Raw genomic sequence first — 17,500 nt, 5'->3', positions numbered from 1 at the left:
AGAAAGTGATAAGCTCTCTGCTAAACGTCACCACATACACACACACACACACACACACACACACACACACACACAGTGCGAGAGGAACACAGAAAGTGATAAGCTCTCTGCTAAACGTCACCTGTATTCTGCCACATCATGACAAAACACTCAGTAGAAGGATCAGTTGAGAACTATATTATTTATCTCCACAATGGAGGATGTTTTTGAGGTAGTTTGTTTGTTTGTCTTGTTTACCAGCAGGATGTAGCTTGGGTCGATATTTAGATCAATGTTTTTTTAATTTTCATTAACATTGAGAGAAGGAATTTGGCAGAGGTCTGCACTTTGTTGATCTCCTTCCAGTTTTCTTTACTTTCTGGAGAAAGTTGTGTTAGGATCTTAGTCCACATTGTGGTCCGAATTCTTGGTCCGAATTCTAGAATAAACAGGTATTATCCCATGATTCATACATTTTGAGTTGGGGAACATTATAGCTCCCTGTTTTCCAGATTGTCATCTTCTCACGGTCCCATTACATTTCCATAATGTCAGATCACTTATTTTGGATTGGGATTCTAAATTAAACAGATTAATTAATTAATCTGACCAAATGCAGTTGTATTCTAGGATAGGCAGATAACGATCTCTACTGCACCATTTTCTCAGCAGGGCAACTTATAAATGGGCTCTACTCTACAGGAAATAATCTGAATCAATCAATCTCAGGATTTCTAATGCAGTGAGCACACACAAATAGCTGAATACTGACAAATAGATGCTTCAAACTCTGAGAGAGAAAGACTTTGAGAGAGATTGCCCAAATATAGCCTACACAGGGTGAAATAAAAATGTCTGAAAGGATGAAAAGAGAGACAGAGAAACAGGGACAGAGAGAAAGGGGATAGGAAATGATAGAGAGAGAAGAGAGGAAAAGATAGAGAGAGAAGAAAGAAAGGGAGAGACAAAAAGATAGAGAAAGAAGAGAGAGAGAAAAGGGAGAGAGGAAAATATAGAGAGAAGAGAGGAAAAGATAGAGAAGAGAGAGATGAGGGAGTGAGAAAGGGATACTCAGAGTGAAGTAAGTAAAGAGAAAGAGAGAGGATGTATAGAAAGAAACAGAGAGAGACAGAGAGAGACAGAGGTAGAGAGGGAAAGAAAGAGAAAGGGTGGGGGAGGCAGTCAGCTAAGAGAGTGGATTGAGAGAGAGAGAGAGAGAGAGAGAGAGAAGAGAGAACCAGAGTGGAATAAGTAAAGAGAGTGGAAGAGAGACTGGTGTAAAGATATAGAGAGATAAAGACACAGATGGAAGGAGAGAGAGAAAGAAAGAAAGAAAGAGAGAGGGATAAAGAGAGAAAGAGTGGGTGCTATGAAAGGACCATCAGCTGCAGAGATGTCTGCACGGTGCAGAAAGCAGCAAAGTCCTGACGCTAATCAGAATGCTTTGTGCCGACAACCGTCCTCACACTCACTTACAGATACACACACAGGCACGCATGCACACACACTCACACACACACACACACACACACACACACACACACACACACACACACACACACACACACACTTACATATAGATACAAATACACTCTCACACACACAGACACTTACAGACACACACACATAGACAGACACACACACACACACACACACACACACACACACATTGATGAGGTGTATGTATGTGTGAGAAGGGATAGTGTTTGCAAGACTGGATGCGTACACGTCAGAAACACACACACACGTTGGTGGTGCCCGATTTGTCACGAGAGAAACAGAAAATATATTTGCTGGCTCCAAAGCACACAAAAAATTACATTTACTATAGACACTCACCTTCTCTCTCTAGCCCTCTCTTTATCTCTCTCTGATTCTTGAGAGAAATCCTTCACACACACACACACACACACACACACACACACACATAGTGTCATCTTTATACATTATGTCGTACACATACATTTATACAAACATGCAAAACAGGCCTCACTTATAGGCCTTAATAACCCCCATCAACAACTGATTTCACCAACGATACAGGTATAATTCACAGGCCAACTGTGTGTTAAGTGGTGTGTGTGTGTGTGTGTGTGTGTGTGTGTGTGTGTGTGTGTGTGTGTGTGTGTGTGTGTGTGTGTGTGTGTGTGTGTGTGTGTGTGAAGGATTTTTCTCAAGAATGAAACGTTAATTACAAATCTGCAGCATTCACTTGTTTGGCAGACTTTGCTAATTACAAGGTGACTAATCACTAGAAGTGAAATCACATCCTGTTCCTCCTGCACAGAGTGTGTGTGTGTGTGAGGGGGTGGAGGGGTGGGGCAGTGGGCAGTTGAGGTGTGGGTGTACATACCACCACCCTCATTTATTCAATCCTTTCTACCCACCCCCTTCAAAATCTACAAATACAATCAAGAGTATCCACACGTATGACATTTCTGCCAATGCTCAGTGTTTCATTATGTATAACTCACACAGAGTAGGACCCGATATTATATTCAATATTACCGAATGTATTCATGATGTATAATACATCTTTTCCGCTTTTAAAACCTAATATTCGGGAAAAGCCTGATAATCTGATATAGATAGATAGATAGATAGATCGATAGATAGATAGATAGCAGTGGCGCAAAAAGTGGGTATGCGCTATATGCGGCGCATAGGGGCGCAGCACCATGGGGGCGCCAAAGCGATGGTAATAATAATAATAATAATAATATGTTTGGTATATTGTATATGTAGCTACTGTTATACGTTTCTAAATCATTTCTGCATTTCCTCAATGTTAAATAACATTTTAGAGGACTAACAGGCTACAGTAGGCGCCCTATCTCATAAGATTCCATCATAGAATTTTGACATAGAAAAGGGAGTGGGGGCGCCGTGAGCGCTGAGTGAGCGGGGAGTAGTGAGTTGCCGTCTATGGAAAAAGATGGATACAGCAAGAAAAGCTGTCGGGGGCTAGCCTGGGTGTTCCCATGCTGCCTTGCACGCGATTTGATTCACGCTGCTAAGGCAGCCTGGAGACCATGGAGCAAATTTTCGCCTGAGATAGGGAACCAATCACAGAACAGGGGGGAAAGCAAGACGATGATGAGCTATGCACAGACGCATTTGATAGACATCCGTGGCACCCAATAAACGGATCTGGGCATTTTTTTCAAATACGAGAAAATGAACGTTTGGTTCCCAGACCACGTCTCATTGAGAAGTGGTGGCGCTAGCCAGGCTAGTCGGGGGCTAAACATAGAAAAAGAAAGAGGGAAAATGAGATGGCATGTCAAGGGATGCAACAGCAGTTAAATAAGTGGATGGTGAAAAGCAACAGGTAGGATTTAAAGTGTGACGTCTGTGCTTGGAGGCTTGCAAATATTCATGTTAACAGACTAACTAGCGTTTGCTAAGCATATGCCGATTGAAACATTACCTATTCCATTAATATAGCTAGGTGGCTACCATGCTCATACTGAACTTTTAATGGCAAACTGCAAACAGAAATGTCACTCTAGCAACAACTCATGACATATTTCCATTTCCTAACAATCCTAATATTAATAGCTTAATATTGTGATATTGTATGTATAATGTGGCAAACAAAGGCTAGAGTTGGATCAGCCTTATCCTTCGTGAGCAACAACTGGCAAAAGGACGTTATGAGAACCGTTTAGACTCTCTTAAAATGACAATGCACCATTTAACAATACTTCAAGTTCAAATTGGCAGAATTTCTTAAAAAAAAAAAAAATAATTTAACTAATAGTGTAAATTATTGGCCTTTTGTTTTACTTTAGTTGATTGTGTTTTTTTTTTTTTTTTTTTTTCTGGGGGGGCCAATTTGTTGTTGCATACCCCTCAAAAAATGGGTAGCTGCGCCCCTGATAGATAGATAGATAGATAGATAGATAGATAGATAGATAGATACTTTATTGAACCCCAGGGGAAAATTCAATATTCATGTGCATTGTACGTGAGAACTAAATGCTAGCCTTTGCTGGTGAAGAGTTGAGCTGAGAGTTAACATCATGCCATGTTGCATCAGATTCTTTGAAAATGGACGTATCTCTGTAATAGTTAACCAAATGTTTGACTATATAAGACTGAAAATAAGACTGAATACTGAATACATTGGTCATTATTTCCACAAAGTTGACATTATAGCAGGTTCACTTTGGCAGCTTCAACTGGTTCAAATTCAAGTTGAAATGTCACCTTCGATGTGTGACCTGTTGACTAACAGGTTTACAGGATTAGCTGGCGGTGATGCAATTATGATTTCATTCTGTAATTTACTCATAAATCTGACAAAACACTCCTTATTCCATAGATGACGATCTCCATGTCTGACAGTCGGAAATGACAGTGTGCATTTATACTACAGAGATCCCCTGGAAGTCACTGTTTATACATCGGAATGTGCATTATACATGAGTGTGTGTATTACACTTGAATGCATATGGCACACACTTAAATATATTATTTGGGACATGTGATTGTGAACTCAGGGTTGCTATTTCAGTTCAGTGGCTCTATTTGCTGGGGAGTTTTGATGAGGCAAAATGTATGTGTGCGGAAGCAAGAAAAGATTCCAGAAAAAAAGTGGAGCAAGTTCAGACACAGGTTACTGTCATTTCTTCCATTTTTTTATTTTACTTTTCTTATCATTGGGAGGACAACAAGCCACCCTGAACTTTGGATGACCTGGAAGTCAGTATTATCCTGAAGACCACACACATACGCACGCACGCACGCACGCACACACACACACAAAATAACAATAAATGGTAAAAGAACTGTACCAACCAACAGAAGAGGGGAGACCTAGTTTGCTACCCATCTCCTGGGGGAGTCCCCAATCAGACCTTTTACTCCAGAATGACATGCCAAACAACAGGCCATTTATCTTCTGGGAAACCCAGGATCATGTCCAACATACTGCCATCATGGCAGTGCACATCGATATACCCACGCACAAACACACACACAGAAAAACTTTCTGACACACACACACACACACACATACAGACTGACACAAAAACACACAATCAGAAATATGCAGGACAGATTGATGCTTCATGTAAAATCACATCAAACATCAATCCCCAATATAGAGTAAAAACACATATGACAGACAGTGAGATAGCTATTCTAGTCATTTATCCATCCAAGCGAGGAAGTTCACTGATGTTTAGACAAAAAAAGCCTTGCAAGGAACTGGAGTTGGTTTCATTTGGTTTGGCAAAATGAGAACAGGCAAAAAAGTAGCCAAAGTGTGTAAGCAAGAGAGCAAGAGAGAACACACTCACATATACAGTACACACATACACACTCACATACACACACACACACACACACACACACACACACACACACTCACACTCCAGTGTTTCCCATACATTGACTTATTTGTGGCGGTCCACCACAATATCAACACTGACCACCACACTATGATTTTCCATGTTGTACTATTTAAATTGGATGGAATGTGTTAATTGTAGAGCTATGTGCACCTTTGCGCAGCCTCTCCTTGTCTCTCAACAAAACTACATGCATGTTTAAAGAAAACATTAGCAATCCTGCAATTGTTGGCATAAAAGTCGACTGGCTAAATTGTGCTTAAATCTGCATCATAACTATGCTCTGCTAATGTATTAAAAATTGTTGCATTCAAGTTAATTCTGCAAACCTGCCACCACCAATATAATTAAATTCTGTGGGAAACACTGAGCTCTTACAGTTGTGTTTTGCCAATGTTTTAAGAATACGTAGCCTACCACTTTGTTGAATAGAAGAAAATAAACGGTGATGCCTAGATGTGCAGCATGCCTATTCGTAGCTCCTTTTAAACACATTTTTCATATGCGAGCATCACATATAAACTGGATAAGGGGTAAGGTTTAAATCACACCAAACGCAAGATAGGCTAGGCCTACGATAAATTATTCGAGGGGTAAAGTTTGTCAATAGTCTAAATATTGGGACAGGACCATAGCCTATATACCTTTGGTGGAAAACTGGTTAAATGTTGCTGTTCTTGTTTTTGATAGACATATCCCAAGTTCTTCCATGACGACTGGCTCTAACTGACATTCACCACCTGTTCTGCATGCACGGAATTCAATTGTAGCACGTTTTTGAAGCGCAAGGCCAAAGATTCTATAGTTAACTAAGATGAATCATAAGACGATTCACCAATGGAACGAAATGGCACTAGTTCCGGACTCCTAAATAGGTGTGTCAAAACAAACTTTTCTCTGAATAAGCAATAATAACATATACATATAATTTTGTATACTATTTTAACAATGATTATTTTTTTGATTTCATGTTTCTCCCACATTGTCTTACAACCTTTTGGCATGTGGCAGTGTGATTGTGCCCTTGAGCAAGGCACCTAAACCCTCACTGCTCCATGAGTGCCGCTGTAGCAGGCAGCTCACTGCGTCGGGATTAGTGTGTGCTTCACCTCACTGTGTGTTCACTGTGTGCTGAGTGTGTTTCACTAATTCACGGATTGGGATAAATGCAGAGATCAAATTTCCCTCACAGGATCAAAAGAGTTATATTTATACTTACATACTTGGCCACTCAGTGGTCATTCAGTGCATGACAGGGTAAAACTCAACTGGAAGTCCAAACTACAGGCAAAGTAGAATCATAAATACATCATAATATATTTAGCACAGTACTGGGTGTTTCATATGATACAGATTCCACTTCCTGTTGGCCTTGACCCTTGTAGGCAGTGGTTGTATGTAAATTCACCGCAATGTTTGTGCTTCCTCATTGACTCCACAATCTGTTTCTTGTGAGGTGACATTTGACTCTTCTTTGAGCCAAGTGTTTGGAGCATCACAATCCACACTAGGGTGTCCTTGGCTGTGATAGTCCCTCAGGCAGCTCTACTGTAAGTTCTGCACATTGTGTTCATTACTTCTGTGTATTGGTATGCAAAGGCATGGAAGATCTAGACTAGAACAATAACTTATATGTATATTGCTAAACATACAGTACCTGCTACCATCCAAAATTGTTCTTGAAGGCCAATTGTATTTCGCTGATGAACATTAACATGTAACTAAGCTAAAAAGCCACTTCAGTCATATGCTACGACATTGCTATGTTCTGAACACCTGTCAGATCGCTATTTTATAGCTCTGATGCAACGTGAAAATTTATTTAAAGTTTGGCGAATTAATATACAAGTGTGATATGGGCAAGAAAATGGAGCTACTTTAGGTGTGGAAATAACCTTGCAAGAACGCATGACAATGGGAAGATATTTTTGTATATTGAGAGAATGTGCATTCATTTTAGTAAATTATGCTCTCATTTTACTAGATTGTGTACACAATTTGGTATATTGTGCGCTTGTTTTACTAGTACATAGTGCTCTCGTTTGACTAAATTGTGGTCTCATTTTATTAGATTGTGTGCTTAATTTAGTAAATCATACACACATTTTACTATATTGTGTGCTCATTTTACAAAAATGATAATGAGAGCACAATTTAGTCAAATGAGTAGCCTAGAAATCTAGATGCACCCTATCGGCAGCAAATGCAATTTGCAGCCAGGGTCGGCTAACAACTCTCTGTTAGCTTGCGAGCTGGAACCAAACTTCATCTTGATGTGCACTATTTAGTAAAGTGCATACGATTTAGTAAACTGTGCTCACAATTTAGTAAAATGTGCGCACACTTATGTGTAATATTATATTGATGTGTTCTTGATGTGACTAAAAGTGAAATGTTACCATATTAAGTAATTCATTGATACTGACTGTTCAATAGCTTTGGGAAAACATTTATGGCTGACCATGATCTCAATGATTGTGGAGGGTGGAGAGTTCAGTAGACACTGACATAATACCTTCAGATAAAACAAACATGTTTTTTCTTTACATTTTCAGATTGAAAGCAACCAAAGAAGCTACAGATGACCGCTATGGATGATGTATATACAAGAATTATAATATTTCTTGTCATTGGAGTGTGTGTGGGTGTTCCTGCTGTATCCTGGGCTCTCCGTATGTTGTTTCTACATGTGCGTGGTGGTGGCAGAGTCTCCATCTTCATCATCTTCCTCCTCCTCAGTGACGTTTTGGAGCTTTTCCTCATTCCATTCCTTATTGCATCCATGTCATCAAATCAAATCAAATGTGGTGATCCAATAATGTTATATTGTCATTATCAAGGTCGTGACTGCCCAATGGCTCTCATAGTTGCATTTATTGGGCCAAGGCTGTGTGGTTTGTGTTTTCACCAGCTGGTGGCGCTAGAGAGCCTTTTGTCTCTCAGGCATCCTCACTGTGTCTCTTGCCTCTCCTCTCCATTCTGCTCCATTCCAATCAGTGTTGCCGTCTGGATCTTCCCCTTGACTTATTTCATCGATCAAGTACTTTTAGTGTTGATGGGTTTTGTAGCACTCCTTGCATGTGTGTTTACTGCTAAAGATTGAGGAACAAGACTATGTGTGTTTGCAGTGGCAATGGGAACTCTTTGGGTTCTGTATGCCTCATTCATTGTAGGTTATTTCATATGGCTTAGTGGACCAGCATGGATATATTTTGACTCTCACTCCTTCTCCACAGCTGTCTGCATTATGAGTGTCCGGGTGGTTGCAGACCCTCTGCTGTGTGTGCTGGTCTGTAGGGAGAACCCCCAAAGGCAGCCAACTCAGACAGGCATTGAGCTCAACACTGTCCAGACATCAGATTGAGCTTACAGATTTTGGATGTGCTTTATTGTGATGCATGTTCATATTTTTTAATGAGAGACACACTTCATGCAAATGTGAAAACTTTGCTTAATGCCACAATTGTCCTAGATTGCTGACTCTCGCATTTGTCTTGACAATGTGTAACTGTACAATGTAGCCTACTTTCCATAAATAAAATGTTGATACCAAAACACATCTACTGTCCTTCATAACAGCAAAATATTTCAAGGATTTTAAAACTATCGAGCACTAAAATTAAAATGTAATACATGTATGTTTACATCAGTATTAAAGTATGTATAAATATTTTTTTTATTATTGTGACACTAATTATGTGGCATCATGAATGGTTTATAACCTTTTACAAATGTATGTATAATTCTTTATGAATCCTGGGTTCATAGAAAGTGTTACCAACATGTTTATGCTGCTGCACAACATCTTCTTTGATGTAGTCATCAGAAACCATAGTGACAATGCCATAAAAAGACCATCTGGTTTCCTGTTCTGTGGACAACACCAGAATAAGCTGTCCAGAGATGAGAACTAGGAACCAAGTCTTGAAGGCATAATCATACACAAGGCATATTCATACAAATAAAAAACAAACAAACAAGCTGAAGAATGCCTCTTTGATAATAAATACCAGATCTTTGCCTTTTCATGAACTGTAAACCGTGCTTTTATGGCCAGTGTCACACTGTAAACATAGTCACACATACATTGTTGGTCATTCATTCAGAAATAGCCTACAGTTTACACACACACACAATACACACACACACATTTTAAATTGTACTTGATTACACACACAGGCACACACATTCACACACACACACACACACACACACACACACACACACACACACACCCCCCCCTCCCCGGCTTTGCCTGTTTCATTCTGGAACATGAAATGATAAAATCATAGTCACTTTAACCTATACATTGTTGGTCATTCATTCAGAAATAGCCTACAGTTTACACATATTTTGTGTAGGCTTAAACCCGTCAGGCAAACGTCAGGGTTTTTTTTCTGTTTACCGGCAAGGAGAGGTTGAAAGTAACACAATACATTTACTCACGTTACTGTATTGAGTAGTTTTTCTGTGTATTTTGTATTTTTTAAGTAGTTTATAAAATCGGTATTTTAAATTGTACTTGATTACATTTTGATGGTAGACTCATATACACATGCACACACATTCACACACACACACACACACACACACACACACACACACACACACACACACACACATTTCCCTCCTCCCATACAAGATGAGATCCATTCATGCAGTAAACACCAAACTCTCCAGCGACCAAATCAAACAGGAAACACATTAGCGTGTTAGCAACATCACATCAAACACTAAATCAAGTTTTGTTTTTGTTGTTGTTTTTCTTGTTTGTGAGTCACTGCATGTGAAGTCCCGCTTCTGCAAGGCGCCTCTCTGAATTCTAATCACGAATGTGGACATTTATTAAGCACAAGCCGCGGCTTATCAGCTCCAAACACTAAATAATCACTCGCTCATAGGAAGAGACCGAAAGAGAGACAGAGAGAGAGAGAGAGAGAGAAAGAAGAGAAGAAAAGAGAGAGAATGAAAATGGTGAATGGCACAGGTTTTGGGGGAACATGAGAGAGTGCAAGTAAGAGAGAGAGAGAGAAAGTCAGAGAGAAAAAGCCAAAAAGACAGAAGGGAACAGTAAATGGGACAGGGAGAACAGGGACGTGAATATGTGAACAGGTAAATATATAGCGTGACTTTCCTGACACCATGATTTCCTGACACCATGAAGCCCCTGTCTGCTTAAACAGACATTCATCAACATGCCACAACAGACTGGAGCCAATGCACACACAGAGAAAGACATAGACAGAGAATAAAGAACTAGAAAGTCTATAGGTCCCAATTGAATAAGGAACTAGAAAGTCTATAGGTCCTAATTGAATAAGGAACTAGAAAGTCTATAGGTCCCAATTGAATAAGGAACTAGAAAGTCTATAGGTCCTAATTGAATAAGGAACTAGAAAGTCTATAGTCTATAAATGATGGGCAAAGTGCACAGCCCAAAGTCTAACTAAAGCTAATTCAGTAATGATTGATTTGCTAATCTAATTCCACAAGCAGGTTTCTATGCACAAACAGTAGTGGGTCAGCTCAACGCTCCCTCACTGAGACTTTGGACATTCACTGAATTTTGACATCTGCTCATCGTTTATATTAGGATACAGTAAGGACGGGGATCAAAGTCCTTTTAGGCAAGTCCGTCCACTCGGCGGCCATGTTGCAACGCACTTTGGCCACTTATCAGGCATCTATTTCGGGCAGAACTGCACGTGTGCAAGGCTTCACGACACCAACCTCACTACAGCAGCAAGATCACAACACCAGATTGGTACGATGTATTCACATGTCGACGTTTGGCCGCAGAAGGGGCGGGATATGTGTAGACAACTGCCATATTGTCATTACAAACTAACCCCATGCATTTCTATGGAGGATTATTTGAGTGCTGTGTCTCCTCATTAGAAAGTCTCTGCAGGGATGGTGAGCTTTTCACAAACGTTATGACTGCAGAATAAAAACAACTTACTACTTCCTACTACAAGAATAGCGCCTACACGGCAGTGTCATTCAACCAGAGGCTTTCTAATGAGGAGACACAGCACTCAAAGAATCTCCCATAGAAAAGTATGGGGTTTGTTCGTAACGCAATTGTGGCAGTTATCTAACCCGCATCCCGCCTCTTCCGCCGCCAAAAGTTGCCGTGTGAAAACATCGTGCCAATCATGTGGTATTTTGTGAATGCATCTTGCCAATCATGTGTTGTGAGCCTTGCACACGTGCAGTCTGCACACCCTCTCACTTGGCCCTCTCTGCCGCTGGGTCTCCATTACCAAAAGGGACCCTAACGGGATTTACCAGACTCCGGAGGTGACGTGATCATTCCGTATCAGTTTCGATCGTCACGCAATCATTTAGCGACAAGTTTCTTGTCCTTGTTTTTTGTCGTACTTTCTTCCCTTGTCTTATTCTCTCCACCTTCTTCTGCTAGTCACTACTCTTCTTTGACTGGCTTTTAAAAATGGTGCTGTTATTGTAGGACGAGGGCCGAGTTCTACTCACGTTACATCCCGCCATATTTAGTCATATCCAATCAGCTTCAAGGACTTTTTTGCGACCAAAAAAAAGTATCTACTCTAGGAGAAAAAGCCTCGACAAAAGCCCTTAGGGGGCGGTTCTGGGAAAGGAGGCAAGCCCAAACTGGGTACATTTACCGGGTAAATTTGTTGGTAGTGGCGTAGCCAAATACAGACTGTTGTAGCCAAATACAAAACTCTGCCCACGTGTTACAATAACAGCACTATTTTTAAAAGCCAGTCAAAGAAGAGTAGTGACTAACAGAAGAAGGTGGAGAGAATAAGACAAGGGAAGAAAGTACGACAAAAAACAAGGACAAGAAACTTGTCGCTAAATGATTGTGTGACGATCAAAACTGTTTGTATGGGATATCAAAGCCTCGCAGTATAAACTAACAAGAGACTGACTTTTACATTTAAGTGATTACGTTAGCATAAGTACATGCATGCGGGCATGCAAAACAATGTGCTCGACCTCCTCTTCATTAACAAAGCATGCATATTCATGCATGCTGGGCTTTTGTAGGAAAAGCTAAGTAACGTACATATACAGAGAGAGGAAGCATTAGGAGGCCGTTAGGGTGCAGGAGACTAATGGGGACACACTCAGATCAGAGGGGATCATTATCATAGAAAATGAAAACACCCCCGCACACACACACACACACACACACACACACACACACACACACACACACACACACACACACACTACAGAACTCCACAATGATTGCTCCTTAACCCCTTCCCCTCAAATGAGGAGAGGGGACCTACTACCCCAGGACATGCCAATAGATAGATACAAACCCTGCATCACTCTCATCACTCCCCCCAACGCACACACACACACACGCCAAAGAAGTGTGTCCACTTTATAACATTCCTTAATCATTAAAATACACCCAGGAAATGAGTATTCTATGGGCCTCCAATCCACCCAAAGATGTAGAATAAAAGATGGTCCTCCCAACAACTCCACACTCCTTGCTCCATGACCCTCCCAACACACACACACACACACACACACACACACACACACACACACACACACATGCGCGCACACACACACAACCCAGAGAGGGAGTATGAAAACGTTCCCCTGTGATGTCCAATACAGCGTGTGTTCTGGCCATTAGCGACTCATTAGCGCAGGCTGGCGAAAGGTCACTGAGCTCCGCAGGACGATGTGACTGACGGAATGACACAAGACAACCCTCTCACCCAACCAGGGGCCTGAAACACACACACAGTCACACACACACACACACAGACCCAGACACACATAGAGACACACATACATACACACACACACACACACACACACACAAACACACACACACACACACATTCCCTTCTGTCCATGTCAACACCTTAGTATCTCAGAGTATGTGATCAGTCCACTTTCACTTTAACGCGTCAATTGCAACACTGCAACATCAACCCGGAAGGCCGGGTTTTAGTCTTATTCGTTTCATTTGGCTGACAATTTTATCCAAAGTAACATTATATATATATATATATTATATTATATAATATTACAATGGCCAGTCTCCGCAAAGCAACTTGGGGTAAAGTGCTTTACTCAAGGGCACAACGATGGCAACCGGAATTTGAACCCACAACTTGTCTGGCTACTGCATGCTAGCCCAGTTCCTTAGCCAAAACACTACCACCACTCTGTGAGAGAATGGGGTATTAGACACTTTTATGAAGGTTGCTGTGCAGGTAGCGATGGTCTTATCGGACTCTCACCTTGGCCAGGTGGAGGTGGAGGGTGCGCCGCCGCCAGGGCTTCCTCCTTCAGCGCCTCGGCTTCGGTCTTTCTTTTCCTCAGGTACTCCAACCGAATCTGCAGGTCCTCCGCCACCTTCTGGAGATCACTCAGCTCCGCCTGGAAACAGTCGAAGACACACAAAACTGTCTGCAACAATGCAAGGGTGCTCTCAACAGCACACAAACACACACGCACGTATGCACGCACGCGCACACACACACACACACATACACACACACACACACACACACACAGGTCAAATACCAGTTTATCAAAGACAAGCACACACACGTTAAATACTCTTCACAGTACACATACACACGATTAATACCAGTTTACCATTCACAACACACACACAAACACACACACACACACCATATAACAGTTTATACTACACTGCACATACAGTATCTGTACATATCTGTACTATACATTTTAGAGTGGCCCAGCCAGAGTCCAGACCTCAATCCATAAAAAAGTGAGCACAATGCCAGAGTGATGGCAAATAATCGTTCCTGCCTTAAAACCCGGATTGCTGCTAAAAAAAGTTGTGGTCTAGAATCATTGTGGAGACATGGAGAGGCTTGGAAGGTATTACAAGAACCATTTTGAGTGCTGTGATGGCAAATAAAGATGTTTCCATTGGTTATTTAAAAAGGGTATGAATAATTTTGGACACGGCATTTTTCATAAAAATGTCTTACAACCTTTTTGGCATGTGACAGACAGTGGATGCTGCATATCAATATCTATTCTGCTCTTATGAGGCCACTGCTGATACATTGCACATATTTCATTTATATTACTGTAACCCATGCCACTTTCCTAACTGTATACTACTGTCTACACTGCACTATATGTCTTATCCTGTTTATACTGCACCACCTGTCTATATATCACCTGTTTATATATCACATTGTACTACTCTGCTTTTTTGCACTTCTGGTTAGACGCCGTTGTCTCTGTACTTGTACAATAATAATAATAAGCTTTATTTGTATAGCACCTTTCATACACAAAAGGCAGCTCAAAGTGCTTTACATTTGAAGCATGTAACACAATAATAGTCAGTCAGTCATTATCAATCACTTTTCTTCATTGCTAGAGGCCATTTATGATCCACTCAGCAACATATCAAAAATATAGAAAATGACATGTCATAAAACTGGCAGCCTTAACCCTCTTACCCCCCACAAGCACGCCATATGGCAACTGTGGCAAGGAAAAACTCCCATATTCCAGGAAGAAACCTTAAGCAGAACCTGACTTAATAGGGGGAGCCATCTGCTTCTGGCTGGCTGCGCCCTCAATAGCAGCAGATGTAGAATAATCTGAAAAAAAGTAGTCTACAGGATAAGATGAGTTAACTAAAAGCTTTCCTGTACAGGTATGTTTTCAGATCTTTTTAAAAAATATTTACTGAACTCGCCTGCTTGATGTACAGAGGCAGGGTGTTCCATAGTTTGGGGGCATAATGGATAAAAGCAGCTTCTCCACTTTGTTTGTGGAGCACTTTGGGTACGTTTAAAAGATTAGAATTGGATTATCTAAGTTTCCTTTGTGGTTGATAAGATATTAAAAGCTCAGAGATATATGAAGGTGCTATGCCATTCAGAGCTTTGTAAGTAATTAACATAACCTTAAAATCAATTCTATAGGAAATAGGGAGCCAGTGCAGTTCAGCCAACACAGGGGTGATGTGTTCTCTCTTCTTAGTCTTAGTTAAAAGTCTAGCACAGAGTTCTGTATGAGTGCCAATTTCTTTAGATGTTTTTGGAAAGACCAGTGAAAAGTGCATTGCAGTAGTCCTAACCTGCTAGTGATAAAGGCGTGAATTAGTTTTTCTGCATCTTGTTGAGTTAAAAAGGGCAGCACTTTGGCAATGTTTCTCAAGTGGAAATAGGCTGTCTGAGTAACTTTACTGATATGGGGCTTAAAACTTGCATCTAAGATGACACCGAGGCTTGTTACTTTTGGTTTGACCTGGTGCACCAAGTTCCCCAGATTACTAAGAACAATATCTCGTACTTTGCACAATGAATCTAATCTAATCTAATCATCTAATCTAAAGAATACACACACACACATGTTAAATACAAGTTAACTCTTACACACTCACACGCACACGTGCACACATGCACACACACACACACACACACACACACACACACACACACACACACCACTTAACGCACAGTTGGCCTGTGAATTGTACCTGTATCGTTGGTGAAATCAGTTGTTGATGGGGATTATTTTAAGGCCTATAGGTGAAGCCTGTTTTGCATGTTTGTATGTATGTGTACGACACACACACACCAAATATCAGTTTATCAAATATAAGCACACACACATTAATTATGAGTTTACTCTTCACAGGATACACACACACACACACACATGCTAACACAGACAGACAGGAAAACACTTGAGCTTAATACAGTATATGCATTGCATTTTAAACAGCATATCAAATGCAAATTATTAATATATACAAGACAACTTCTATATGGCCAAAAGACAAGTACAATGATACACAGCACTCCAAGGTAAAGCTTTAAATCATGATGAGGTTACAGAGAGCCTGCATAGCCTAATGGTTTGCAATGGCAAAGAGGAGGATCCCCATCCTTATTGGACCATTAGTGAGTCTGTGTGTGTGTGTGTGTGTGTGTGTGTGTGTGTGTGTGTGTGTGTGTGTGTGTGTGTGTGTGTGTGTGTGTGTGTGTGTGTGTGTTGGATGGGGGTTTGAGGGTATGTGGGGTTTACATACTGTATGTCTGTGTGTGTACATACCAAATACCCTTTTAACTTCCCTCCTTATCCCATAATGCCATGATGGATTCTGAGTGTGTGTGTGTGTGTGTGTGTGTGTGTGTGTGTGTGTGTGTGTGTGTGTGTGTGTGTGTGTGTGTGTTTCGCTAAGGATGACTAGCTATCTGGGGCAAGGAGCCTGATGCAGGGAGCTCATCCCCGTTCTCAAGTGCAGGTGATTTATCGGATTCATTTCCATGTTCTCTCGCCGTCTTTCTCTCTGTCTCACTCTCTCCATCTTTCTCTGTTTTTCACTCTCTCTACTACACCTCTCTCTCTTTACCTCTCCAACTCTCTCTCTCTCTCTCTCTCTCTCTCATTCTTCTTTCATTCTTTCTCTCCCCCAGTTTGGAATGTTTTCAGTGACAGCTGTCACAGTATTAGGGTCACGATGGTGCCGTGCCACTCCAGAGTACACGGTTATTTATGACTTGTCAACAAAATATTTCACTTCCCTTGCCACAAACAACAACAACAACAACAACAACAACAATAAAAACACACACCCAAACTGCATACTTGTAATAGCAAAGCAGTAGCAATAACATACAGTAAATCCAGCTACATACTATGCAATACTCAATAATAGTAATAACTAGATGTACCGCAGAGCGGTACGAAATATGACCGCCGCCCAGTCCAGCACATTTTTTTCTACAAAAATAAGTCACGCTTGTCAAATTGTGTTCATTTCCTACTTTGTTCCTTTTTTGTGTGTTTGTAATTGAGTGTGTGCAGAGTGTGTGGTTGTTTTTGTGTATATGTGTTTTGTGTATGTGTTTTGTGTGTGTGTGTGTGTGTGTGTGTGTGTGTGTGTGTGTGTGTGTAGATGTGTATGGATGGGTGCATGTGTGTGTGTGTATTTGTGCTTATGTGTTTGTGTGCATGTGCGTGTTTGTGCGTGTCGTGTGTGTGCATGTATGTGTGTGTGTGCATATGTAGTGTGTGTGTGTTTACGTGTCTTGATGTGTGTGTGTGTGTGTTTATGTGTGTGTTTGCATGTGTGTGTGTGTCTTTATTTATGTGTCCATAAATAAAGCAAGTCAGGGAACCACATACTCTTTGCGATA

The 17,500-nt window shown here is 40.9% G+C and overlaps 1 protein-coding gene across 1 annotated transcript in view; it reads right to left on the bottom strand.

The window, feature by feature from the left end:
* Positions 1 to 17,500, bottom strand: part of LOC125289302 (glucosidase 2 subunit beta-like) — a 98,927-nt gene that overhangs the window by 68,168 nt on the left and 13,259 nt on the right. The window contains exon 6 of the mRNA XM_048236056.1: positions 13,598 to 13,736. Coding sequence (XP_048092013.1) covers positions 13,598 to 13,736 — 139 coding nt within the window. The remainder of the gene's footprint in view (positions 1 to 13,597; positions 13,737 to 17,500) is intronic.

The sequence above is a fragment of the Alosa alosa genome, chromosome 24 (genome assembly GCF_017589495.1).
Source record: "Alosa alosa isolate M-15738 ecotype Scorff River chromosome 24, AALO_Geno_1.1, whole genome shotgun sequence".
In the NCBI taxonomy this organism is placed as follows: Eukaryota; Metazoa; Chordata; class Actinopteri; order Clupeiformes; family Clupeidae; genus Alosa; species Alosa alosa.
This window is presented reverse-complemented; position numbering and strand designations above follow the sequence as displayed.